A 26,978-nucleotide genomic window follows, 5' to 3' on the forward strand; every position below is an offset into this window, starting at 1 on the left:
ACACACCGAGACTGTTCGGGATCCACAGTCCCTGATAAGAGGATGATGCTTGGGAAACGGGATGAATTCGTTCAGGGGACCATTTTGGAAGAAGAGAGTTCGAAAAAAAAAAAGATGCTTCGGAGTTGTGGGGGCCAAACGGGACGGGAAAAGGTTTTTATCCAGAGTATGTATATTCATGAGATTATAACATGTGTATCCTTTTCAAGCTCTTTTGCTCAGCTGTCGAGCCTGGCGAAGCCGGAAAGGGGAGGAAAAAGAACCCGATGGATCCGTTTCCTGTTTGTGCCCGTTACTTCCGAGAATTGAAAGTCATTGGTAATTGTTCCCAGACCCAGAGCCTTCATCGGCCCATCTTCTGGTTCCCAGTCAGGTAGGATTATCCGCACTGGGAGAGATGGGTGAGCTGCGAACAGGTCTGACGAGAATAAATACTTCAAATCAAGCTTGAAGCCCTATTGAATGAAGCAGTTTGAGAAGCTTGCTCGCAGTGTCGCACACGATAACATACCGCATAAGCAGTGAGAGCATAGCGTGGCCCCGCTTGACATGAGTATCCCACTACAATCATGGAGAGTTTCGTAGAGATGTCTGCCTGTTCACGAATCTGCGTAACCGGGTTGTATGGCGTGACTTACCCGTGGGCGTTACGGCGTTACGGCGTAGAACAACGTCATGTGAGCAATCTTCCGCCGCATCCACCTGGGCAGGCGGTGAGGATCCATGGTGGCTCGCTCCTTATGATAGGACACGGTCACAAATGATATCATACAGCGCTGCGGCAAACGCCTCCTGGTTGGCTGGAGACCGTATTTTACCATACCGCCATGGAAACTAGGGCGGACACAGGCAGAAGCAGGTGTGCAGGCGGGCGAGACCGCGTAATACTGGGTGGTAGAATACGCAAAAATACCAATACGTACCGAATACGTGCTCTGCTGCAAAGTTGGAGCTGCCGCCAAGCAGCCAATTGCCGGGTCTTGCAAGGCAACTCCTCACCTCACCTCACTGGCCTCGCCTTGCTCAACCTCAAACCTCACCTCAACCTCCATCCGCTTTATCTCGCTGGCCTCCCATCCTCCATCTCCCATCCTCCATCCTCCATCCTCCATCCTCCATCCTCCATCCTCCATTATCTACCCTCTCTCCCTGCTTCTTATGTAGTCTGCCTCTCGACCCTGTTCGGTCCACTTGTCCACTGTGTTTGTTGTTTTTGCTTTTTTACTTCGTCACTTCGCTATCCATTCCGTCATCAGCAGCTTTCCCCGGATTTGAAGTTCTCTTATCATCAACACCTCCCACCCAGCTTCATCGATCTCCATAGGCCATAAACCATGGCTGCTCCATTCCAACCTCCTCAGCCGACTCTTGTTGGCCCCGACACTCCAATTTCTATCAAAACCCTCTTCGAGGGCTACAATCGACGCTTCAAGCTACCCTTGCGAGAGCTTGGTGCCTACTCCCTGCCACAGAAGGTATGCAACTGGTCCTCCTTCTCCCCCTTTCGTCTTTGCCATTTCGTTCTAAACGATAATGGTTCTGTTCTACATTTACGTGTATCGGGCATGTCCTGAATTCCCAGGATCCTCGAGGACGATTTTTATTTTTCTCTTGTTGAATTTATTGAATTTATGGCTAAAGTTGGACTGGAAATCCTGCAGATTCGCCAATTTCTAAGTATCCCTGATGACGCCAATATCACACTCGAACGTTATTCCGACAGCGCTGGCTCCTATGTGGTCCTCGACAGCGAGAACATTTCTGTATACAAGCAACTCTATCGTGCTGCGAAGGCCAAATTGAAGCTTCAAATCAAGGTAACTCGGGTTCAAAATCATGAGCCTGAGCCTGAGCCTGAGCCTGACCACAGCCTGCCATCCCCACCTCCCGAGAGCACAGATGTCCAGCAAGAACAACCCCAGCAGCGATGCAGCTACCTCGACACGGTTCTACGTGTTCCCATCGACGGGTTGGTCAATCAAGTTGATCATACTACCTCTGCAGCTCCTGCACCGCCTCCCTTGAAGGCCTCCATGTTCCCGAACGTTCCAGCAGAGAACCCAGCTGAGGACGACAACAAGATATCTACTCAGGCAGAACCTCAGAAAGGCATGAAGCTCGCGAAATCGAATCCTGCGTCAACGCCTGCAGTTATGTGTGCTGGTGGCCCTAAATTCGTTCCGCCATCCCCAATTTGCATTGACTGTAATCACTGCGGCACCGGTGTTCCCGATGCCCATTACCATTGCAGTATTTGTGATGATGGTGATTACGATCTGTGCCAGAAATGCATCGATGCAGGTGTCCTCTGTCCCGGCGAAGGGCATTGGTTGATCAAGCGCACTGTCAGCGACGGCAGAATTAAGTACAACATTACGGAGACCATTGCTCCAAGGAAAATTCCCGAGCCAGAACCTCAAGTGGAGCTCAGCAGCACTAGAGAGCATACCACTCCTATAGAAATTGAGGATACAAAGGCTGGAGAACGGACCTGCAATGCATGTTTCAGATGTATGTTACACTTATTCTTTCTCGATCGTTGGATATACTTGGGCATTTTGCTGATGTTTCTATTAATGAAGGCTTCAACGAGAAAGAACTCGTTAACTGCCAAGATTGCGGAGACTATGACCTGTGCTTCACTTGTCTTCTCGCGGACAGACATGGTCACCATCCTGCGCATTCTTTCTCCCTTATAGTAGATGGCGAGTTCCAGTCAAAGAGCCTTGTCATGTCGACTTGCCAGCCTGGACGTGGTCGTTACCACGCTGCAATTTGCGATGGATGTAACGAGGTCAGCTTCTGATTCCCATGGCCCCTGATATCTGAGTTTGATTGTGCTAATGTCATGCAGTCTATAAAAGGCGTCCGGCATAAATGTCTTAACTGTCCGGACTGGGATTATTGTTCAGAGTGCGTCAGGAGCGCCACCGAATTGCACCCTGGTCATCGCTTTGCTCCGCTTTATACTCCTATTCCGGAGCCGCATGGTTATCTCCAGATCCACTGTGGCGTTATCTGTGATGGCCCTCTCTGCTCTGCGACATCTAAGGCGGCTTATATCAAAGGAGTTCGTTATAAATGTGCCGTTTGCCACGATACTGATTTCTGTGGAAATTGCGAAGCTCATCCTGACAATACCCACAACCGCACGCATCCTTTAATCAAGTTCAAAACCCCTGTTCGCAATGCCACAGTCACTACCTTCAGCGATACTGGCATCTATGGGGAATGTGCTGCTACACATGGTGATCGACCAAGTACGAAATCAACCTCAACTGAGACTGTGGCGCCTTTAAAATCAAATGCTGCCACTCAGGTGCAGACTGAGAAGGCAGTCCATGAGAAAGCCAGTGATACAGATTCCAACATCGCACAGCCAAGCGTTCAAGGAGAAACTACAAACACCAGAACAGAGCCAGGTTGTACACCTTCCAAACTCCACGCTCTCTTCGTTCGGGACATCATTCCTGACGGGTCGCGCTTTGGCCCAAACAAAACAATCACGCAAACATGGACTCTGTACAATCCAGGCCCCATCCCGTGGCCAAAGGGATGCAGAGTTCGCTTTGTTGGAGGGGATACCATGTTCAACATCGACACCAATCATCCATCGAGTCTCAGCAATTTGGAATCCGCGATGGAAACGCAAGAGCTTACTACACCCGTTCCCCCATTTTCCTCTGCTAATTTTACTATTGAACTAAAGACCCCTCATCGTGAAGGCCGGGCCATTTCTTACTGGCGTCTCAAGACACCTGACGGTGCTGCTTTTGGCCACAAGCTTTGGTGTGATGTGGACGTCCGAGATTCGGTTGAGGATTCGAAGGCACTTCCAGAGCAGACCGAAAATAACAAACAGCTCTCTGTCGAAACAGCGGAACCGAGTGTTGAACCCTGCACGGAAGCCGGCGATGCTGAAGTTTCTCGTGGGGAGTCTCAGTCTGAGAGCGTAATGATATTCCCCAAACTGGAGACAGAATCACCCTCCGCGAGTACCCACAAATCAGCCTCTCCTACAGTTCTCCCGGCCAGTGAACTTCCTGAGAATCGCAATCTGCCAGATGATGTCGAGAGCCTCACTCTTGATGATGAGCACTCGACTGAAGACGATTTCCTGACAGATGAAGAATACGATATACTCGACGCCAGTGACCAGGAATTTTCTCTTGAAGCTCAGAAGCCAGAGAAGCATTAAAGGATCTACCTTTTTCGACTCTTTCACAAATGTACTTGACTTGATGCTTGTCCCTTCTGGTTAATTGTCTGCCTTTTTTCATACTTTTTCTTCAACCTTTCCCTTTCCCTTTTTCTTTCTTTTTCTGATACGAAAAAGCAGAAAATCGAGAACTAAGAAAGCTGAGATATTAATGAATATTTCTTCTTTTGTATTTCTCTCGTCTTTTGCCAATCCTTTCTGCATTTTTTGGTACGTTATATCTCTTTTCGGATGTCTAACAAAGGCGAGCAAATATACCGGGATGTGCCTTGATGGGAAACGACTAGCGGGTATATATGCGGACGATGATTCTGGCGACCGGATGATGTCTTGTTGGATAGGGGAGCTGCGCTTATCAGGGCAGCGATGCACTTGACATTAGCGAAGGGGAGGTAAGCTGTGAAAGGAGACAGATGGGCGGTGATGACATGGGTGACCGAATTACTTTTTAATTTTCTAAATTCTTTTTAGGCTCCCGTGCAATTGTTTTGTCCACAAATTTCTTGTTACCTGCGTAGTTCTCCTCTCACTCCGTTCTACAATATCTTTTCTGCCTTCCGTCTCGTTGGAGAAGCAAAGTTTAGTTTATTATTTTGGTTGTCCAATTGCCCACCCTCGCCCTGAAGCCCCTAGTCGATCATTTGACTTCTATTTGCTTTTCGTAGGTTTCATAGTTCAAAAATGAGATTTCATTCATACGAATTATCCTGTTGGCCTTGGCATCAAACCCGGATATCTTACTAAGCAGAATTTTTGATTCAGGATTTTGTTCAACATTCAAATCCTAAGAATTCAGTCTACTATTTGGTCCATGACCATTGTCTCTTTGGTTTCTTTCTTTTTCTTTTTATTTTCCTTTTCCATTTACTTTTCTTCCATGCAATGTTAGCCAACTCGACCCGTGGCCTTTGTGCTACCGTATCTGTCCTCCCAGCGGGATTCCGCTCCCCTCATGTACCACACCCAACGCATGTCCGTGACCGCCAAAGAATACAAGACAGATACCTCTTACCCTTCCTCATCAACAATGGAGCTGGTAGCGCCCATTTCTCCAGCACACCAGGGCCCCTAAAGCCACCTCCTACTACCTCCGATTCCACCTCGGCCACCACGGCCACCACCCTACCAACCGTCACAAAAACCTCCCCCCTGAATGCATCGACATCCACCCTCCCCGCTCCCCTCTCCCTCCCTCCAAAGGACCCCACCGCCAACAAGGCAAAATACTACTTCACCCTCGGCAAAGCCTACCTCTCCTTCTACAAAACCGGCCTCAAAAATGTCTACCACAACTACCGCGCCGCCCTCCCCCTGCGCCGCCGACTAGGCCTCTCCCCTCATCTTCCCCACCTCCCCACCCCCGCCCGCCTACGCCGTCAAACACATCAACAACGCCGCCATGCTGGAAGAGTATGCGGCGAAAGTCTCGCGCGGCGAGTTCCAGCTCATCCGCCGCGCGGCGTACGACGTGCGCCGCATAATTCCGTTCTCGCTCATCTTGATGCTGTGCGGGGAGATGACGCCGTTTGTCGTGCTGGCGCTCGGCAGCTTGGTTACGCCGTTTACGTGCCGGGTGCCGAGGCAGGTGGAGAAGGAGCGCGTTAAGGCGTGTTTGCGGAAGGAGAGGGCTGTGAGGGCTGCGGAGGTGGATGGGGCTGCCGCTGCTGCTGCCGATGGTGTCAGTGGTGGGGAGCTTAGCCTGAAGGCAAACGCCATTGCGAATTTGGATGTGCTACTTAATGCCACGGCGATACCGCCTTCGGTTGATATTAATGGGTTGATCAACCATGCGTCGACGGCGGGGGTTCTGAGGGCGTGTGCGGTTTTCGGGCTGAGTCGGGGCCATGAGTTGGCTGGTGGTTCATTGTTGCCGGGGTTTGTGGTGGCGGAAGTTGTTAATCAGGTTTATCGACCGAGGTTAAGGAGGTGGATGAGGTACCTTGAGGTGGATGATTGGTTGATTGTGAAGAATGGAGGTGTTGATGGGATGAATGCGGATGAGATCAGGATCGCAGTGCATGAAAGAGGTGGGGTGGATGTTTCGGTTGGGTTGAAGGATGGAGAGGCGGAGGTGGTGGAGAGGAGGTGGTTGGAGAATTGGGTGCGTGGACGTGGTGGGGAGAAAATGATTGAGAGGTGGAGCGTCGAGTTAGATTAAGTGATTGGGGTGAATAAGTTAGAGAGTTGATGGATGGGAATTGTATACTAGATTGAAGATTTTTTTTCTTCTCTCATTCTCTATTTCTGTTTCTTCCCTGAAGCCTTAGTGATCTGCATTTGCTCAGGCTTTTTACATATGTATACATAGATATTAGAAACCCCCCCTCAATCATCGCTACAGATCCATAGATTTCTGGCGATATGTCGATCCGTCATGCAGGGGTATGGGAGAGAGGAGAGTACTTCCTTTTTGATCCCGGACTATGTGCTCTAATTACCAGAGCCACCTACACTTATTATTGTAAGGATCAGAGAAAAGTCAAATGGAGATAAAGAGGAAGAAGGGACTAAAGAGTTTGATGGAAGTGGAGAATATTGACAAGAGCTGTGCTGCGACATTTCGCATTAACGATTATGTTTTTATCCATCTCATTTGACGCATCATTCCATTAGATGAGCTCTGTTCGAGCCGGAATTGCCTAAGGCAAAGAGCCAGCCTCAGATATAAGGGGAACTGCGGTTGTAAGTCTGAAGGAAATCTAGTATCATGGAGCCACAAGTGTACCTAATCACGGATGCAGGGAAGCAAGCTATCCAGGAGGAACACACTTTTCTTTGTTTTCCTCCGCGGGCCAACTTTCCATATGCGTCCTCACCTCCCCAAGTGGGAGTGGGAGCAGTTCAAAATTGTGATCCATTTCGCCAGTGCGGACAGGTCCTGTGGGAGAAGCAACGTCGAGAAGTCGATCTCGAAATCTTTCGAAGTTGTGGTAGTTAGCACCCAGGGCCACACTAAGCATGCTTCCGCCAACTTTGTTCACATTATTTTCAACGACATTGACCTGCCGTTGCCGTTGCCATTGTTGTTGTTGTTGTTCTTGTTGTTGCTGTTGTTGATGATTATAGGCAGTACCCTGCTTTCCCTCGGTTTTTATTCGAGCTTTGAGATCATCATATGTAGCTTTAAACAGCTGTTTCACTTGGGACATAACAAGACAGGTGGATCCCACGTCATTCATGAAATCAGAGGGATCTTGCAAGCTCAGCATACCCTCGCATGGCGATGATGAGGAACGTTTGCTGATGCTACGTTGGCCTCTTAGATATGGGTGAGGAATCAACTTCCCATTCTTCTTCACACTTACGCCTACCTCTTTGTCGAAAAGACCAGGCGGCTCAACAGAAACACCGTATTTGGTAAAAGCTGTATCTTTATAAAATTCAAGGACGTGAAGCAATTGACTGCCCACGTTGTCGCGCTGGTATTTACCCTCTCGAATCTTGAGAGCCGCAACAATCATCATAATTAGGAGATACGGGCGCACACCCCCATCGACTCCACCAAACAGGCCACGCGTTTCGAGCAGTATTCGCAAGACCATGAATAAGGCGCGGAGAGTTGGAAATTCTGCGCGGTAGTTGAGGATAAAATCGATGGAAGCCGGTGGACTGGGTCCGCATTGGAATTGCACCTGCAGACCCGTAGCATCGTGGAGAGCTGCTAAGGTTGGGTCTCTATCTCTTTTCAGCATAACATTGGAAAGTGAGCGAGAATCTTTTAGTGTACTCGCAATCTCGCGTAGGCGTTTGAGCCGCGCTTGCACCATCTTTGGCCTGGTGGCACTTGGACCCCGACCACCTTCCGCCCTCTCAAGATCCTTGATGGAGACAAACAGGTCGACAGAGGAGTGCGGCAAGGCCATTCCTGTTCTCTGTGACCCGATGAGAATGGGAAAGTCCGCCTCTCCTGATTGCAGGGATACGACGGCATCATGTCGGGCTTTTCAACAGCATCTTTTTCGCCTGGTGTTTGCAGCATGTATTTTTCAAAGGCTCTAATTTCCTCACTCAAGCAAGCAATACCTCCGCCGTCGGACATTTCCGCATAACTGAGCCAGGGGAGTTCGGTAGATGGACCGTAAGGTGCATTCTTCGCCCACGAAATATTTGCTCTTGTTGGGTCGACTGCAGGGTTGCGTCGTGCTTGAAAGGAGTGGAGATCAAATCTATTGTTGGTACCTTCATCACTGTTGAGAATTTGGGACAACCTCACTCGGTCAGTAGGAGGTCCCGATAACGCGACGGCGGGAACCGAGAGATGTGCATTTGACTTTTGGCGGGTCGGTATAGACCTTGGGCGAACAAATTCCCTCTCATTATCATGTTTTCGAGCGGGTATCTTTCGAATAGTGAAGGTCTGGCGATTCGCGGATCGATGTTTTTGTATTGTCTCCTCGAGGCTATCGGGGACCACCTCAATCTGGTTGCCTGGTCGCCAGCGATCTGAGACGCTACGATACTGTCGACGGGCTCGTAGGAATATATCCATGCATTTTGAGAGAGTTCCGTGTCGATGAAGCATCTCATACAGAGCTCACCAGACTGCGGTGTCAAAGACTTGGAGACCATAACCTTCGAAAGCTGAAGGCTATGGGAGTGGAAATGAATTGGACACCAGTCTGCTCAATGGTCTGGAAAACATTTGGACGGATCGAATCCCTCTTCCTCAAGACAGATATGTCACGTGGATAGTTGCTTAGTCACCGACAGCTCTCCACTGAAAAGTCCGACACCTGCCAGCTAAGTAGTAGACCTAATGGATCAATGATGAACAATCGTAGGATGGATTGTTAATAGCTACCTATGTGCAGATTCCATTCTGAATCAGTCACCTTGGTAGTGAGGTTGCCACTCTATGTTTGACCAGAGTGGCAAGCCGCAAGCAAAATACCATGATAGTTAACACCCGAGAGAAGGCCGTGCAGACAACGATGCCAATCAATAGCAGCAATTGCTTGAGAACAAAAGCTTGTATTCATGTACGGGGAGAGTACTCCGTACCTAGGTATCATTGGGCTGGATTGAGCCTATCTCCGTCGCAGCAGTTTTATCGTAGAGAGAGATACATGGATGTTCTGGGCAGTGACGTAGCTGCGGATGAGCCGCACCAGGCGCATCATCAACTGCCACCGATTCCCAGACCTCATCTCGACTTCATCGGCGCTGACAACTCTGTCTTCCAACAGGTTCACTTAGGCCATGAAACCACGCTCATCGAAGCGTTGACACCGTCACGTCAACTTCTATTTTATTTCTCTTGGCCATGCTCTATCTTTCCTTTCCCACTCCACCCCACTCCTCTTGCCACGGCTCACGGTTTTTACACTTAGTCCTTTGTAATACTAATAAACTCCAGTTCCTTAGATGATCTGGGGAAGTTTATGCCCGTTATTTTAGCCTCTGGCTTTATTTCAAGTTAATCCGGAATAACCTTGCTGAGATCACCACATTTGCGGGAAAATATTTCGGTATGTTCGCTTCTCATTTTTCAAGTTTTTTTTTCTCGATATTTTATACTTTTGAAGGTATTTCTCTATAGGGCGCCAACTTTACTAACAGACAGTCGGTTTTTCCCGCAGTATTTATTTGACTGGATCCCTGGCAATGGCGTCCAATGATGTCGGGACTCCCAGCGGAACGGCTTCTGGCAACCCTGAATCGATTGCTCCCGAGATGAGCTCCAAAACAACGGACGCGGACCATTTTCTGAGAAGCGTTAGAAATAACGATACCGAGCTTGTGGTTAATATACAACATGGGACACTAACAAAATTTCCTGGGAGCCCAACGGAGGCTGCTAAAGGAGTCAAATCCGGGGCAGACCTCCTACGTCGTTTGAGCCTTGTTCGTTCTTCAAAACCCGCTGCGCCGTCAATAGAACCCCAAGAGGGGCACCCGGGACTACATTTGACGGGAAGAATCATCAGTGCTGCATTTTGTATCCCGTACAAGCTCAGAATACGACCTGGCCGTGACTGGGTATGCGGCGTCCTATGCCAGCACACTTGTTTCATTTGTTTGTGCTCTAGCTTACTCTCCAATTCAGGAACTTAAGCACCGACCGGGAACCTCCGCCTTGTTTGATTCGTTCTCTTACCTTGCCTCGTCAAAAACGTCATGGAATCATATCATGGTGGGGTGGACGGGCGAAATCGAGCAAATCCACACCCCAGAGAGTGGGCATGCGACTTCCCCGGGACAGTCGCTGCCCGCTGGTACTGTCCCTACCACTCTGAATAAAGCGTCCGCTCCTGTCCCAATTGACCCCTCCGAAAAGCCCAGTTATTCATTTCAAGATGGAATATGTGTCACACAACAGGATCGCATTCACCTTGAAGCCCAACTCCGCAACAGCAGATTTGGAAGGGTGCTCCCAATTTGGTTAACCGACGAACAAGAATATCCAGATCAAAACCTATATCTCAAGGACCAGGGAAGATGGAGGCGATACCCTGAGAGAGAACTATATCCTGTTCTCCATTATAAACAACGCAGCTCGACTGATGGCTGGTCTGAACGGAAATGGTGGGCAGACTACGTGAGACTCAACAAACTTTTCGCGGATCGCATTTTGGAGACCTACACCCCAGGCGATATAGTGTGGATTCATGACTATCATTTGTTTCTTCTCCCAGGCATTATACGCCAAATGATTCCCAACATCTACATCGGCTTCTTCCTTCACGCACCCTTCCCGAGCAGCGAGTTCATGAGATGTCTTTCCAAAAGGAAAGATATTCTTACTGGCGTTCTTGGCGCAAATATGATAGGTTTTCAGACATTTTCATATTCCCGTCACTTTGCTTCTTGTTGCACGAGAATCTTGGGGTTTGATTCAAATTATGCGGGCATTGATGCGTATGGAGCTCATGTTGCCGTTGATGTTTTTCCCATCGGAATTGACGTAGATGCGGTGCGGAAGCTTGCCTACGAAGAACCAGGTATTGGTGAAATTGTTAACAGCATCAGAAAACAATACCACGGAAAAAGAATCATTATCGGAAGAGACCGGCTAGATTCTGTACGCGGGGTGACGCAAAAGCTGATGGCTTTTGAAACATTTCTTGAGCGGTATCCTCAGTGGCGCAACAAGGTTGTTCTGATACAAGTAACAAACCCGACAAGTGTGGAAGAGGAGAAGGAGGAATCCGAAGCAAAGATTTCAAGTCAAATGTCACATCTTGTTTCCACTATCAACGGGAGATTCGGGTCACTGAGCTTCTCCCCTGTTCAACATTATTCCCGGTATCTCGTCCCGCAGGAATACTTTGCCCTTTTACGAGCTGCAGACATTGGCCTTATCACCAGCGTTCGTGACGGCATGAACACAACCAGCCTAGAATACGTTGTGTGCCAGCACGAAAATCACGGTCCGTTGATCCTTTCTGAATTCTCTGGTACAGCAGGCAGCTTAAGCAGTGCTATCCACATTAACCCTTGGGATCTGGGAGGTGTTGCCGACGTCATTAACCAAGCACTGTTGATGACACCGGAGGAAAGAGAAGCTCAACACAGCCAACTCTATAAATACGTCACAACGCACACAATCACCTCATGGTCCAACAAATACCTCAAACGCCTCCTAACCAATCTTTCCTCATTCGATCAGTCTATCGCCACCCCTGCCCTTGATAAAAGTAGACTCCTCTCGCAATATCGAAAATCTCGTGGCCGTTTGTTTATGTTTGACTACGATGGCACCTTGACGCCTATTGTCAAGGACCCTCAGGCTGCAATCCCATCGGATCGTGTACTACGTACCATCAAAACTCTTGCTGCCGACCCGAAGAATTCTGTGTGGATTATTAGCGGTCGGGACCAGGCCTTCCTTGATGAGTGGATGGGCCATATCTCCGAACTTGGTTTGAGCGCTGAGCATGGGTGTTTCATCCGCCATCCTCGAAATGACGATTGGGAGAACCTGACTGAGAAATCCAACATCGGTTGGCAGAAGGAAGTTCTGGAAATTTTTCAGCACTACACCGAGCGCACACAAGGCTCTTTCATCGAGAGAAAGAGGGTCGCTTTAACTTGGCACTATCGCCGAGCTGATCCAGAATACGGTACTTTTCAAGCTACAGAATGCAGGAAACACCTTGAAAATACTGTTTTGAAACGCTGGCCGGTCGAGGTCCTATCAGGCAAAGCAAATCTAGAGGTCCGTCCGACATTTATCAACAAAGGATCCATTGCCACTCGTCTAGTAGAAGAGTATAAACATGGTCAAGGCCAGGATCCAGATTTCGTTTTGTGTTTGGGTGACGATTTTACTGATGAAGGTTCATCTGCCTCTTCATTCCTGCTGCCCAGTCGCCTAAAAACCACCACATTGTGAAACATACTAATTTATGTATTTGACAGATATGTTCCGCGCTCTGGCAAAGAGTAGCCTTCCGCGAGATCGGGTTTTCTCGGTCACTGTAGGTGCCAGCTCGAAGCAGACGCTTGCAAATTGGCATTTACTGGAACCAGCCGATGTTATCGCTACGATTGCTTTGTTGAACAGCAAAACAAGCTCCTAGCGGGTTAAAACAGGATAGTCGCGGTGTTTCAAGCTCGACCCACAAACTTCGAGCTTGAGCTTTTCCTCTAATTGCACATATAGGCCAAGACCGCCGTCCCGTTCCATCCGTCTGTGTTTTTATTTGGCCATTTACACGGTCAGTGCAGTTACATTCATCTCAATATCTACACTATATACGGCTATCTATGCATTAAACCTCTCCAAAATTTCCGTTCCATTTCGTAGCGCCAACGATCCTATTGGCAGATGCCATTGTTGCAGTCCGGATTCGCTTAATCCGATGCATTCATGACTTTTCTACCTACTCTACTCACCCCCGTGGGCATCAAGCTTTCACTAGATGGCGAATAAATCCCCAGTTTCAAAAAAATACCATCTTGTTTTGGATTGAATTGAATGCTCATGCACTTTTTGTGTACCACTAGGTGCCCCGCCGCTTGTCAAACATTTTATCAAGCATTTGATTACTGTACATAGGTACACATATCATAATAACCATGGCCGCACGGATGGAAATGAGAAAGCAAAATAAGTTAATACGAGGGAAAAATGGCAGTGGTACTTTGATATAAACTTTGTTTAAAACGAGGCCAAATGTAAGGCTCGTTTGTCCTAAAATCTATGCAGAGATGGTATGTAACTATTACCACAGCCGTCTAATAAATAACGAAAAAAAAAGAATGAATGAAAGGAAGAAAAAGAAAATTCAATCGGATCGAATCAATATCAAAAGAATAAAAATCACCAATGCAAAGCAGCGTATTTCGAAGCGTGTCTTAAATTTTACAATCCATCCCATTCCGCTTTACTCGCTCCCTATTGCAAGAGCTTCAACCCCAAAAACACCGTTCCCTCAATCGCTCTCTCATAATACTTCTCTACAGCCCCAAACCCCAAGCCTTTATACAGAGCAATCGCCTCTCTCATCTCCGACAACGTATCAAGTCTTACTTCTTCATATCCGATCCGATATGCAACGGTAAGCATGGAGTTTACCAGCGCCTTGCCAACGCCCAATCCTCGCGCCGCTGGCGTGACGTAGAGCCGCTTCAGCTCGCAATATTTGGTGTCGGGTTTACGAGTTGTAGGCCCGGGAGCCTTACCGTCATCGGCTTCGCCGACAGGTCCAACGTGCAACTGGGAGGTGACACGGGAGGCTTCCTCCTCCTGTGCCGGCGGTTGTACGGGTATTACACGTCCATGAATATTTCCATGCCCGTGTAGATGGAGTTCGCGAAGAGCTATGCACCCTAGCGTTTGCGGAGTGTCATCCGGGGTTTGGGATGCTTCTTTCTCTTGCTGATTTGCTACGGCGATGAGTAACTCTCCGAACGGCGGTGAGTAGCTGCCCGGCATACAGGCCATTTCAGCTTCGAAGTCTTGATAGGAGAGATCAATGCCCAGGCCCCCCGTATAAGCTTTAATGAGCGCGATGGCCGCGGAGAGATCTTCTTTAGAGCGGACGGGGCGTATCGCAAATACTGAACTTGCAGCGGACATGGCGCGTATTTAGGTTCGTTACTAGTTAGTCAAGAGTTTATTTCACATCCTGATCTACAACAGCAGATTTGTAGGATGGGGTATTGAAGATCTTTTCATATTCGAGTGGCACAAGGACGGGTTAATGTCAAGAATAGGGAAGTTGGCTGGCCAGGACTAAATTCCATGTAGCCATAAGTTAGTCATCAAGGCGTGGTTGGGTTGGCTTCAAGTTTGCAAGTTCAAACAAGCCTCGACTGATCATTTATTTTGTCTCCGGGATTCGAGGAGGAGGATGGGATAAAACCTGCATAGAAGAAATTATATTTAGTCCCATCCACCACGTTTACGGAGTACTCGTCGTCAAATCCTCGGAAGCTTGGGAGGCGGATAACGAGCTGGTTATGCTAGTTACATAACTAATAATTACCGGCAGATTTTGCTGCAGAACAGCAAAAGCCGTTCAGGAGCTAGCTCCACAAAATGATCTGCCCACTGGCTTCCAGGAGTATGCGCCTGCTTTGTGCCTTTAAGAAGCTAACTCCGCTACGTCTTGGTTTGAAGTTGCTTCTAACTTATCCTTCTAGGAAAATATCTCTGTCACCTCAGTCAATGAAACATAGACATTCACAAAACCCTCCACTGAGCTCTATGTAGCAGAGAAACACGAGCGCGATGTCAACGCACAAACCCAGCTCTGAAGATCGCTCATCTTACACTCGAGTTGCCTGTATTGGCGCTGGATTCTCAGGGATAGGCCTGGGCGCGACGCTGAAGCGCTGGTACAACTTAGACGATATCCGATTTTTTGAGCGCCATCCAGACAGCGGCGGGACATGGTGGGCAAACCGATATCCTGGTGCGTCTGAGTCATATATCGTTATCTGCCACAAAAGCTCCCCTCTTTCCTCCCTCTACAAAAAAAGAAAAAAGAAAAGAAAAAGAAAAAGAAGGGAAGGGAGGGGAAAGGAAAGGAAAAAGAAAAAAACCGCGGGGGCTAACTGTTAGTCCAGGCGTTGCATGCGATATCCCGACCGGGCTATACAGCTTCTCCTTCGAATTGGATCCCAATTGGGGAAGATTTTTGTCCTCAGGTGGAGAAATTAAAGCATACCATGACCGTGTCCGAGACAAATACTGCCTAGGGGACAAAATTGCCTTCTCGACTGAAGCCTACCGCTGTGAATGGGATGATGGATCGAGCTTGTGGACGGTATATCTCCGAGACCGAAAGACGGGAGAAGAATATTCCCACAAATGCCAGATACTCTTCAGCGCTGCCGGGCAGCTTGTTGTACCTCGCAAATGTGATATTCCTGGCAGCGCCAAGTTCAAAGGTCGTATAATGCACTCAGCCGAGTGGGATTCTTCTCTAGACCTAAAGGACAAGAATGTGGTTGTTCTTGGTAATGGCTGTGAGTAGATAAAAGATACGTTCTAAAATTCCCGGGCAGCTAATAGGGAATGTGTAATTATCCCAGGCACGGCCGCACAAATCGTCCCCTCGATTTTGCCTGAGGTGAAGCACCTTACTCAGATTGTCAGATCAAAGCACTGGATTGTCCCAACCATCAACCCCCGCTATTCATCATGGATGAAGTGGATATTCCGGTATATTCCACTCACAATGCGAGCGCATAGGCTTCTGATCTTCTTGCTAGTCGAGCGTAACTGGCCTGCGTTTCAAATGACCAAGAAGGGTATGGAACTACGACAGTGGAGGCGCGTGATGGCAGAAAAATATATACGGAAAAAAGCCCCGGAAAAATACCACGATCTCCTTATCCCTGACTTCGAAATCGGATGCAAGGTTAGTTTGTGTTGAAAATGGATTATGCGCTTTTCTCTGAGGGCCTCCCACCTCAGAAAGTAGGAGCTAACATCATCCCCTTTTCTTTCCAGCGTCGAATTTTTGATAGTAGTGGATATCTCAAGTCCTTAAACGCAGAAAATATTACATTAACCAATGGCAAACCGCTGGAGATTGTTAACGAAGGCATAAAAACTGACAAGGGCTTCATAGCAGCCGACGTTATCGTCTTGGCCACCGGTTTCCAGAACAGCGAATTCTTCCATGGCATGGATATTTTTGGGAGAAATGGGATGAGTGTTAAGGAACACTGGTCCAAATATCCGGGATCAACCGCTTACAACAGTTGTGCTATTAGCGGGTTTCCCAACTTCTTCATGTTGCTAGGCCCCAATTCGGCGACGGGACACACATCCGCGATCATAGCATCAGAGAAGTGAGTACTCTTATTCATCGTTGGCTTTCATTAGCGAAATGTACCCCCTGGAAGAACAGGATGATTCTCAAGGGCAGTTTTGCTAGCCGGAGTGAAAAACAAAAGTTAAAATTAAACTCCCGCAGTGCCATAAATTACTCGCTTCGCATACTGAAGCCAGTAATCGCCGGAAAAGCAGCAACCGTCGAGCTCAAGCAGGAGGCGGAAGATTTGTACGCCCTTGAGGTTCAGGCTGCCTTAGAGGAGACCATTTTCAATGCTGGGGGTTGCCAGTCTGTATGTTACACTAGTTTTCTCCCTATCACTGTATCTATTTCTTGTTTCCTCTCTTTGCTTCACATGTCCAGAAATATAGCGGCCCTAACGGCGGGCTGACTTTCCCCATTTCCTTCTAGTGGTATATCCAAGGCAACAAATGGAATCCAACAATGTATCCGTGGTCGCAAGCGTATATGTGGTACAGGAACCTCTTCCCCATTTGGTCAGATTGGAACATAGAGGTACGTCTAGCCTGCGGAACGCGGAATGCACTGTAAGTAAGTAAATACAACTAACTAATGTGCTTGGGGCGGGGGGTCTGAAGTGGGAATCCCAGAAGTCTGTCCAGGAGAAACGAAAGGCAGCAAAGCTTTTGCTCTCATTGATTGCTGTTGCATTAAGTTGGATCGTGGTGAATTTCTTTCCTCAGCTGGGTCGCTTAAGTCCGCTTGGGAACGCATATTGAGGATACGATGATTTGGATTTTCATTCTCCATCGTATTCCTTTTGTTTCTTTATTTTCTCTGCGGGCCGATGCATTCCTCATCTCTTTGCTGATTGGTTTTACTAGAACGTTTCGTAACGAGCCTCCGTGGTTTGTGGTTTGTTGGGTTAATGTAATCAGAGCTTCGTTTAAGAGTTTCAAATCAACAACCAGAGAGATAGAGGAAGGAGGCACGAAAGAGGGCCGTATATTTTCTTTTCTTTTGTCGTACCAGCGTACTTGAATGGCGTCACCAACGACTACCTTGAATAATATATCCCTATAAAATAGATATTAACAACAGTTGACTATGAATAAAAGGTTGAGGACCAATTTACTAAAGCTTCATTACTAATACCGTACCGTCGACGATTGATCTAGTCTTGACTGTGTTTTTGTTTTTTTTTTTTTTTTTTTTTTTTTTTTTTTTGGGAGACTTTGAGCTGCAATAGTCTATCGAACTGTGGATTTGGCGAAATTCAACCAGTTGTTCTTGCTGGAAGATCAGAGATTTTGTTCAACTACTAGCAGTTACGTTATTCTACAGAGGGTTTATACTGGACACTTTCAATGCTTGGTTGGTTTTGGTTGTGAGCGGGGGATTCTCTGGGGAATCTTCCTGATCTATGGACGGAGATAAACTACCTTGCAAATATATCCCCTAGGTATCCTGCATGCGGCAACTGTGGAAGGTGTACTCCGTAAAGCTTGCTTGATTGAAAGGTTGCTAGCTACGTGGCAAGTTATTTGGTGGAGGATTAATAAGCTAAGACCTGCAGGTCTCACAGCAACAGCGTCGAAAAATTCAAGCTCTTGGCATTTGGCGCTGGGCAACGCGCCTCAATTCGGCAACTTGGCATTCCTTTCGACTTATCTACTCTGCAAGCCCGGAATGAGCAGGAATGAGACGATTGATTGGACTGCTTGTATTTGCGAAGCTAGTGTCCAGGTCTCAACGCATATCTACAGCAAGATTGACTCTCTGGAAAAGCTCCCCCTTCTGCGAATGGAAAGGTTCCTGGAAAAGTTAAGTCCAAAGCGCTGTCGGATCAATTAGCTTGTTTGGGATGAATGGAGGAGCTCATTGATTCTGAAATAGGCGATCGAAGACTTCGAAATGGAAGCTGGCTATGACCAGAAGACGATCCGAGTATCCATCCTTCAATCCTGACGGACAGAGGCGAGGCAAGGCTATTTGCTCCAGACTTCAGGCAGGGCCCAGAGCGCACCTTGACTCATCACATGGTCTAATCGAATATTAGTTCGTTGCCCCTGCTCGGATTGAGAATGGCGTCTAAAACCATTTAACCGATGCAGTACTCCGTAACTCGGCGGGAATTACCTCGTTATACTGGAAACTAACGACAACAGCGTGGGGAGAAGGGCGCTTGTTTGCGCCCTTCAGCCGACATAACCCCGCGTTTTCATCGCATGGACAATAGGCCAAAAATTCCCCGAGCCCGAGTGTGCAGGAGGAGCATGCAGGAGCAGGGAGAGAATGAAGGGTCTTGTGCCGTTCGTTCGTTGCAACATTCCCGGCGCGAGAATGGATTTATTTATCTCATGTTGACCTCGATGGGGCCCTGCGGGGTAACTTCTGTATGAAAAAGCTATGGAAACTGCTAGATTTCAAGGCATAAAATTGTGAACCTAAATACTATGTTAATTGGGGAATTCTCACTTTAACCTAGTAGTAAAGGTTCAATTTTACAGAGGCCCCACCCTTGCCACAGAGAAAATGTTGCATTCTGTTCGCTTTCCAATTTCCATTCAGGTCTATATATTTTTTAGGGGCATTCCTCAATATTCTGCATCCGCTCTTTCAAACGATCGTTCTTTCCTGCTCCCCTGGGAGACTTTGTTGCCTCGCTGGATCTGTGAGGAAAGCAATCAAGATTCCCTCATTACTTCCAAGCTGCTATAACTTCGTCTTCCCTTGTTGATACTAGTATTGGAAGTATTCTTAGGACAAGACACGGGCATAAACAGCAACCCGAGATATTCCACCTCTATTTATTATTTTGATGCTATCTTTATTTTCCCAGAGTGCAATAATTAAGACGATTCCACCCCCTAGGAGTCTTCTTTTCCCATTTTTTTGGATACATAATTCCCATCAACGATCCACCAGAGAGCGTCTTTTCCTCCTTCCTTTGCATTTTCCATCTCAGCAACTCTTATTTTGGCATATTCTGGTGGGCCCTTTCGTTCTCTTCGTCGATAGATAATCTGCATTAGGTATGCTTCTTCTGTTTCCATATCCACGGGAGCATTGCTTTTACCTTCTTGATCAAATTTAAAAGGGAATGTCCTCTAATCGAGCCACAGATCCCAGCGCAATCTCCAATTATTATAATATTAGTATAATACCGCAAGAACAAGACCGAGAAGGAGGAGGAGGAGAAGAAGAAGAAGAGGAGGAGGAAGAAGAGGAAGAAGAGCAAGAAGAGGAAGAAGAGCAAGAAGAGGAAGAAGAGGAAGAAGAGTTTCTCCGAATCAATATCGCTATCTTCAAGAGAAGAGGTACAGATATCAGGCTAATCAACTAGGATCCGACAGTATATTAATTTGCCTCCGAGCCGCTCTGGTTGGTTTTGAAAAAGCATCCGGGTTTATCTATTCAGGAAGACTCTTTTTATCCCAATGGTTTAACTCCCGGACAAAATTTCCAGTGCAGACCGAGATCGATGAATACAAAGCCATACAAAACCAGTCGTGAAATCCCCAGGTGAAATATGGAGACAATGGAAAAAACTCTGCCTGAGATCAGTTCGCCAACGGACCTTGAAAAGGGGACTGATCCCAATATTGCATCATCGGCTTCCTCTAATCGCGATTACGACGATGGCCTCCAAATTACATGCGCCTCACCGGGACTATCTCGCACGCCGTCTGCTGCAAATCCGATCGGTAACGACGGGGTGTTAGGAAAGACGCTTTCGCTTATACGGACAAAAGACTCTGGAATTGACCCCGGCCCTCCACCTGATGGAGGCTTTAATGCCTGGTTCCAAACTTGTTTGAGCCATTTGGTGATGTGCAATACATGGGGCTATCTCAACAGCTTCGGTGTGTTCCAATCACACTACATGACATCCCTGCAACGGTCGCCATCAGATATATCCTGGGTAGGCAGCATTCAAATCTTCCTTCTCTTCTTCATCGGGACCTTCTCCGGCCGTGCAACAGACGCCGGTTATTTCAAGGTTGTATGGACGATGGGCGCTATACTTCTGATTTTGGGGATCTTCATGACTTCGCTAGCCACAACATATTGGCATCTTTTCCTTTCCCAAGGACTGTGCATGGGCATCGGCTGCGGACTGCTCTTCTGCCCTACAATAGCATTAATTCCCACGTATTTTTCTTCCAAGCGAGCAATCGCTCTGGCAATCAGTGCTGCTGGCTCTGCAACTGGAGGTATTATTTTCCCCGCAATCGTACAGTCGCTGCTCCCCCGCATCGGATATCCCTGGACAATGCGGGTTTTGGGTTTCTTCAGCCTTTCCACGTTGACTCCCTGCTTCATTTTCCTGCGACAACGACTCCCTCCCCGCAAAAGCGGGCCATTTTTCGACTGGCCTGCCTTTAAGGAGAGGAAATACTCTCTGTTTGCAATTGCTATGTTCCTTAATTTCTGGGGTCTCTATGTTGCTTTTTTCTATCTCAGCAGTTTTGGCCGCGACATCACCGGCCTTTCACGAAATAGGTCGATAGATCTTTTGCTAATTCTGAACGGCGTCGGATTCATCGGCCGGCTGGTGCCGAGTTTCATGTCGGATTACTATTCGGGCCCATTCAATGCCTTTATCCCATGTTCCTTTCTCTCAAGTATTCTATTATTCGGCTGGGCAGGGATCCATGATGTCAACGGGCTGTATGCATTCTCCATTCTATATGGATTTTTCGCAGCAGGAATTCAATCGTTGTTTCCTGCATGCTTGTCGGCCCTGTCTCCTGATCTAAAAAAGACCGGCATTCGTTTCGGTATGATTCTAAGCATTGTTAGCTTCGCTTCATTAACGGGATCGCCGATTGCAGGGGCTTTGATTCAGATGAATGATGGCAAATATCTGTATGCACAACTTTTTGGTGGTCTTTCGATGTTGGTAGGGTCCATAGTATTGGTGTGTGCAAGGATTTCAGTTACGGGACCAGTATTGATGGTGAGGATCTGAAATTTATTCGGGTATTTCTCGCCTTGGAGAAGACTGGTTTTGTGTATAGAGCTTCGCGAGTACGATTCTTCTTTTGTGGTTGTTTCTTTCACGCAGGTTTTTGATTTCCATATACTCCTTCATGCATCATGGCGGCACGGGTTGGTTCTAATTCCGATTCCCCGTGCTGTCTCTTGCCGTTGTCCTTGCCTAGAAAAACGGCGGGAATATATATTTGATATGAGCGTGGCTGATAGGCGTTCGTGATATACAAAAAGTTGAATGAAAATTGGGTTTTATAGAGACAATGAATCGGAGCAGTCCTGCAGAAGGCAGCAGATAGCCCTCACTTATGCACGTCCACAACTCCACAATACAAGGGCAAGAGCAGGGGGGGGGTGTTAATGCTATGTAGGTCTCTAGTTCTTCACAGAAGCCGATCGTGCGTATAAACGTTTTCGTTGCCCCTGAGTGCTTCTTGCTGAGTCAGGATGAACGGTGTGTTGGGGGGATTGGATTGGGTGATCCGTACCCTCTATAAATGGTGGTGATTGAGCTCTTTTGCCCTAGTGGCCGAATACGGTGATGTGTCAAGTCACGTTATTCTCGGCGTTCCCCCCACGCCCATAGAATGATATATCTTCTGCTCTCTATGTTGTGACGGAGATTTCTCTTCTTTTTCTATTCGAAGCTAAGAATACCTATGAGAGTATACCGCTACTGCCGATTCAGCTACTATATACTCAGATCCTGTATTCCAGTTTCCGCCTAGCAAACACTGGTTCAAATCTATGCAAACAACCACCCCGCATTCAAGTACATACATACTGGAATATCTACCCCTCGCTCCCAGCTTTTTTGCTACCGTTCTTTGTGGAAACTCTCTTTTTCAATTTTTATTTTTAATACGATATCTATTATACGCTTTCAGCCAGTTCTTCAATATGGCTCCCCGAGGACGTGGAGGAAAATTCAGTAAACCAACTCGAGGAGGTATGTGTTTTGGTCTCCGAACTACCCCGCCATGACCAGTTGGATATGATAGTGACCCAATTTTTTGTTGCCCGTTTAGGAGGCAAACACTTCAGCCGTAATCTTCAACCTTTAGACAAAGAGGGAAGTCCTCTTGGCATGTGGCGGGTATGCGAGAATGTCTTCCCCTCGCTTTGCAAAACTCTATTATTATTATTTTTATTATTTTCATTGAAACCGCTTGAAATTTATGGTTATCAGGTTGAAAACTAACGTACTGCTGCACCATTCCAGGACCCGGATGATGTCGTAGATGAATCAGAAGAGGATTCAGAAGAAGGTTCCGAGGAGGAGGAGACTGAGGGAGAGTCTGAGGGGGAGTCGGGTCGCGGCCAGTCTTCATCCACGCAAGAAATGACTCGCGAGGAACGCAAAGCCGCCGCGAAAGCCAGAAAGGAAGCTGCCATTGCCAAAAAGAACAAGGTCGCCCCGGGCGACCTGCCCCCATCCGATGACGAAGATGAAGACGATGACGACATGCCCGCTAATCCTAATCATACCGCCAAATCACGCTCTCAAGCCGCGAAGGGACCCGCGCTGGCCAATGGGGACACTGCATCCGCCGATGCAAAATCCGGTGATATGTCACAGCTCTCTCGACGGGAGAGGGAAGCTATCCATGCGCAGCAGGCGCGCGAGCGGTACATGAAACTGCACGCCGAAGGCAAGACTGAGGAGGCTCGCGCCGATCTCGCGCGCCTGGCGCTCGTCAAAGAACGCCGTGAGGCGGAGAAGGCGCGCAAGGAGGCTGAAAAGGAGGAGCGGGAGGAACGAGAGCGTGAAAAGGCCGAGGCGAAGGAGAGGGAAACGAAGTTGCGGGCTGCGGCGCTGGGACCTGCGGGGAAGGGAAAGAAAGGAACGCCAAAGAAGAAGGAATGATATCTGTGATTGTCTCGTGCTTCTTTATATACATATATCGTATGCCATTTTGCATGCTTGCCGTGAGGGGCATTTTATGACGCATCTTGCATCCTTGATCTAGCTTGTTGATCGCTTGTTCCTTCAATTATTCTCTCTTTCCGGCATTTTGCTTTCGTTATTTCAAATGTGGAACACAAATTTTAATGGAAAACCTTTCTTCCCATTGTTTACTTGGAAGTTGGTTCGCCATCTCAATCCTCTCAGGCACTATCTTACTGTTGCCTTTTAAATGGCTGGTCTTGGTTTCATGTTTTTTTCTTTTTTTTTTTTTTTTTTTTTTTTTTTTTTTTTTTTATTGTTGTTGAAGCTACTTTATGTGGTTATCGTGGCAGACGGATTACTTGCAAAATCAAAAATGCTGCCAGACCATGGGAAAATATAAAAATTTCACCCCGGATAGATTGCTATGCTAGAGGATGAAAATATCATATATTATGAAATAACTCCACCAATACTTAATATTTTAGAATAAATTTGAATATATAGTAAAGGGGAATATAGTATCCAAGACAAAAAAAAAATTTTTTTTTCCAATTTTTAAAGACATAGAAATTGAAGATAGATTGAAAATATAGTATATTAAAAAGCGGAACTGTCTATTAATATAGTGCTAAGTCTCTAAGACTGTTGGAAGGGTTCAGCGGGCTGATGCCTTGTCTGCACATGTTCTTCGGGGACTTCAAGTACCAAGAAACACTGTGCTGACTGTGTGGAATAATTCTTCAGTCCGTTGAAAACGTTCATTGGGATCATCATGGAGCACATGTTCATTGCGCCTGCTGAGGTGAAGAAACAGTGTCTCATTCAGATGTTGGAGTTGGCATTCTGGCAGATGCGTGTGATGAGTAACATTCATCTCAAGCTGGATGCACTGAGAGATTTGGTTCTATGCCATGCGCCGTTATCCCTCAAAGACAAGCTGTTAGCCTAACAGAATCTCGCCAAGGCTTATGAGTGTGGGGTGTACAAGATGGCTGAACTGGCTCACTGCGCTGGATTTTAGTCCGGTGAGATCAAAGGATTGGTGAGCCCGTCTTCTGATTAGCTGATAGGGTGAGCTTTCCTTCTCCTCTCCTGAAAAACGAGTCACTTTCAATACGGCTATCGCACGTTTGTACACTCATTGGCTGAGAAAAAAAAAAAAAAAAAAAAAAAAAAAAAAAAAAAAAAAAATGTCGCCCGTTTTTCAGTTGCAGTCCCTGACCAGTTTACCAAGGCATCTAAACTTCCTGCTAACAGTAATATAAAGCGGCGAGTGCTTTGCAGTATGCTGTAGACGTGCAAGCACAGACAAGACAGTCCGTTTCCCTTCCTCGCTCATGTGCACGACGATGTGGTGTCGGGGATGGACACCGTCATCACATCCTTCGTCCGCCGCTGCATTAACTTCGTCTTCTTTGACAATGTTTCGAAGTTTCCATGTCGTCACTGTTCGTTCCGGATGGCAGTTCGGAACATGTTCCCCCGAAAACCGAACGACGGGCCTTGCGAGGTCGATGGGGCAACAACACCGAGAGCGGAAAGACTGAACGCAGACGTTGGGGGCAGCAGACCGCCGAATCAAATTAGCAGCTGATGGAGCTGGATCAGGACATGGCGGATGAAAAATGCAGTGCTCTGGTACCTCCCGACGCTGATCCACTCGGGCCCCGGGACTCGGATCCGAAGCGGATAGACATGGAGATCACGGCCTAGGCTGCGGAGCCGGAACTATCGCAAGAGGATGAACCAGAGTCAATGGCATATCCCGAAGAATCACCGGAATTAGACATCTTCGAGCGCGAACTAAAGCCGGATGCTACCGCTGTCTGACCCCACATGACCCATCTGGGTCAACATCCGGCTATTCGTAATGAGATGTCTCTGGAACGCCGAATGTCAGGAACCCTTCCACCAGGTATTTTGATCGAGAGCCCGAAAGCGGCGCTTCATCGCGGGAACCGTCTGAGTACGAGGAGTCGTACCTTGACGTGAACGCCAAGAGTAAGAGAAGCTGGATAACAAGTAGGAGCAGGAGAGGCTCCGCAGCTCAATATGTCATAATACCCTGAACTAGTCGATTCCGCCGGCAAGAAACCATATAGATAGGTTCTCTCAAAGAACGGACTCCTGTTACCGCTGGAGAAGACCAGAATAACAGCAGCGGTGGGACATCACCGCCTGGTGAAGGAGCAAACGTAGAGGCCGCAATGCCGTCGTCTCGCGAGACGGTTGAGATCTCATTCTGGTGGCGGGTTCGTGGAAAACCGAGTCTCAATATAGACCCCTCGTAGCGGACCAGGTGAGGCGGGTCGCAGCGAATTACACTTGGAAGGGCTCCATTCTCTACGCGTAACTCCGCCCCATAAGTGTTGCTAGTCTTCGTTAGCTCATCGGAATGGCACACTTATAGATATGAAGTATATAATGGCGCCGCTCACTTCCCAAGACCTGAGAACCAATGTTTCCGCGCTAGCGCAGAAACTTGATTCACCGAACATCGACTATGTCATTATGAAGAGCGCCAGCACCTATCTGCAGGGCGTAGACCCCAATCGTAGGTGAAGACGTTGGATATCAATGGTCGAGGGGTCTAACTCTTCACCCCTGAATGGATCTTGCGTGAAAACATTTTGGCTCAAAATCAGTGCCAAGGGTACTACCTAGGTAAACAAGCAGCCGATATCCGTGATATCATAAATATGATCCCTTTGGCTGTGCCGGGCAGACAGGAGCTCGACTTCAACCGAAGCCATGACTGTAAGAGATTCGCGATGTCCCGTAAGTAAAGGCACCAATAGCTTGCCAGGCTGTAGACTGGAAAAGGCACCAATATTGTTCTTCGCCCTGGAGGAATCCGCTGAGCATGATATCATCTGATTGCAGCTCAAATGGCAAATACGAGTAATGTATGTGTTAGGCCACTGGGGCAAAAGAGATCGATCACCACCAGCCGCCATGATGGTAGTAAGTTAGAGAGGACGAACCAATCCAAACCCCCAACAGGAGTCGCTGCTGCATTATGTCAGTTTGTTACTTGGAGGTGTTTGGCAATGGAGAGATATATAGTATGGATAATTTTTCACCGGCGCCAAGGTTGAGAAATTAATGGTTATTACATTTCCAAACCCATAGCCAAGGATACGCGCCTCTAAATCAAAGAAATATAAAACAAAAACATGCAAGTGGTAGTACTTAATCCCTATTGGAATAAAAGGGAAAATAGAGTACATACGTCCATATGCATCAGGCTTAGGGGAGTAAGAAGACTGGTATCCATCAGTCCACACATGCCAGTAGTAGAATTTCATATTTCCATAGTTTATTGCTTTGCTTCTCCTATGCCTCACTGTTGACCTTGTCGTACACTTCCTTCACTCACTCACTCACTCTCTTTCTTCTGCTTATTTCAGCTTACCATACCCCACGACGGGTAGCCCCATTTCAAGCCATAGCTGCTCTCGTCAGGCAGGTTCCATTAAGCGTTTCATATGCCCCAAAACATCCCTTCCACGACCATCCCCTGCCCAACTATTCCCCATCCGACCATCAGACTAACCAGCCAGAGTACTGCAAAAATAAGGATCGGGGCAAGTAATAATTCGGTATGATGGAGGATGGCAGGGCGTTGTAACCCAAAAAGGTGATGTAGGTGTATACGTAAGTGCAGAGAGATACA

At 47.5% G+C, this 26,978-nt stretch overlaps 10 protein-coding genes across 10 annotated transcripts; 8 read left to right on the forward strand and 2 right to left on the reverse strand.

Annotated features, from left to right (window-relative positions):
* Window positions 1-1,334: 1,334 nt before the first annotated feature.
* Window positions 1,335-4,198, forward strand: HCAG_03477 (predicted protein; the record flags this gene model as incomplete). The annotated part of the gene is made up of 4 exons (XM_001541330.1): window positions 1,335-1,475; window positions 1,662-2,511; window positions 2,583-2,794; window positions 2,855-4,198. 4 exons carry the CDS (start codon window positions 1,335-1,337, stop codon window positions 4,196-4,198), a joined length of 2,547 nt encoding a protein of 848 aa, XP_001541380.1.
* Window positions 4,199-5,101: 903 nt separating this feature from the next.
* On the forward strand, window positions 5,102-6,377 carry HCAG_03478 (predicted protein; the record flags this gene model as incomplete). The annotated part of the gene is made up of 2 exons (XM_001541331.1): window positions 5,102-5,629; window positions 5,664-6,377. The coding sequence occupies 2 exons, from the start codon at window positions 5,102-5,104 to the stop codon at window positions 6,375-6,377; spliced, it is 1,242 nt and encodes a 413-aa protein (XP_001541381.1).
* A 592-nt stretch (window positions 6,378-6,969) lies between these two features.
* HCAG_03479 (predicted protein) lies at window positions 6,970-8,788 on the reverse strand (the record flags this gene model as incomplete). Its single annotated transcript, XM_001541332.1, has 3 exons — window positions 6,970-8,126; window positions 8,243-8,406; window positions 8,433-8,788. The coding sequence occupies 3 exons, from the start codon at window positions 8,786-8,788 to the stop codon at window positions 6,970-6,972; spliced, it is 1,677 nt and encodes a 558-aa protein (XP_001541382.1).
* Window positions 8,789-9,285: 497 nt separating this feature from the next.
* HCAG_03480 (hypothetical protein) lies at window positions 9,286-12,554 on the forward strand (the record flags this gene model as incomplete). Its single annotated transcript, XM_001541333.1, has 3 exons — window positions 9,286-9,440; window positions 9,799-10,198; window positions 10,266-12,554. The coding sequence occupies 3 exons, from the start codon at window positions 9,286-9,288 to the stop codon at window positions 12,552-12,554; spliced, it is 2,844 nt and encodes a 947-aa protein (XP_001541383.1).
* A 1,067-nt stretch (window positions 12,555-13,621) lies between these two features.
* Window positions 13,622-14,243, reverse strand: HCAG_03481 (predicted protein; the record flags this gene model as incomplete). The annotated part of the gene is made up of 2 exons (XM_001541334.1): window positions 13,622-13,642; window positions 13,695-14,243. 2 exons carry the CDS (start codon window positions 14,241-14,243, stop codon window positions 13,622-13,624), a joined length of 570 nt encoding a protein of 189 aa, XP_001541384.1.
* Window positions 14,244-14,897: 654 nt separating this feature from the next.
* On the forward strand, window positions 14,898-17,347 carry HCAG_03482 (conserved hypothetical protein; the record flags this gene model as incomplete). The annotated part of the gene is made up of 8 exons (XM_001541335.1): window positions 14,898-15,081; window positions 15,236-15,637; window positions 15,704-16,032; window positions 16,125-16,468; window positions 16,594-16,744; window positions 16,864-16,968; window positions 17,052-17,127; window positions 17,298-17,347. The coding sequence occupies 8 exons, from the start codon at window positions 14,898-14,900 to the stop codon at window positions 17,345-17,347; spliced, it is 1,641 nt and encodes a 546-aa protein (XP_001541385.1).
* A 2,598-nt stretch (window positions 17,348-19,945) lies between these two features.
* HCAG_03483 (predicted protein) lies at window positions 19,946-21,171 on the forward strand (the record flags this gene model as incomplete). Its single annotated transcript, XM_001541336.1, has 2 exons — window positions 19,946-21,087; window positions 21,123-21,171. The coding sequence occupies 2 exons, from the start codon at window positions 19,946-19,948 to the stop codon at window positions 21,169-21,171; spliced, it is 1,191 nt and encodes a 396-aa protein (XP_001541386.1).
* A 987-nt stretch (window positions 21,172-22,158) lies between these two features.
* Window positions 22,159-23,278, forward strand: HCAG_03484 (predicted protein; the record flags this gene model as incomplete). Its single annotated transcript, XM_001541337.1, has 3 exons — window positions 22,159-22,360; window positions 22,440-22,507; window positions 22,634-23,278. 3 exons carry the CDS (start codon window positions 22,159-22,161, stop codon window positions 23,276-23,278), a joined length of 915 nt encoding a protein of 304 aa, XP_001541387.1.
* A 796-nt stretch (window positions 23,279-24,074) lies between these two features.
* Window positions 24,075-25,015, forward strand: HCAG_03485 (predicted protein; the record flags this gene model as incomplete). The annotated part of the gene is made up of 3 exons (XM_001541338.1): window positions 24,075-24,241; window positions 24,597-24,750; window positions 24,890-25,015. The coding sequence occupies 3 exons, from the start codon at window positions 24,075-24,077 to the stop codon at window positions 25,013-25,015; spliced, it is 447 nt and encodes a 148-aa protein (XP_001541388.1).
* A 494-nt stretch (window positions 25,016-25,509) lies between these two features.
* HCAG_03486 (predicted protein) lies at window positions 25,510-26,555 on the forward strand (the record flags this gene model as incomplete). The annotated part of the gene is made up of 6 exons (XM_001541339.1): window positions 25,510-25,554; window positions 25,583-25,601; window positions 25,713-25,856; window positions 25,967-26,080; window positions 26,220-26,266; window positions 26,526-26,555. The coding sequence occupies 6 exons, from the start codon at window positions 25,510-25,512 to the stop codon at window positions 26,553-26,555; spliced, it is 399 nt and encodes a 132-aa protein (XP_001541389.1).
* Between the last annotated feature and the right edge of the window lie 423 nt (window positions 26,556-26,978).

The sequence above is a fragment of the Histoplasma capsulatum genome, genomic scaffold (genome assembly GCF_000149585.1).
Source record: "Histoplasma capsulatum NAm1 scaffold_3 genomic scaffold, whole genome shotgun sequence".
In the NCBI taxonomy this organism is placed as follows: Eukaryota; Fungi; Ascomycota; class Eurotiomycetes; order Onygenales; family Ajellomycetaceae; genus Histoplasma; species Histoplasma mississippiense.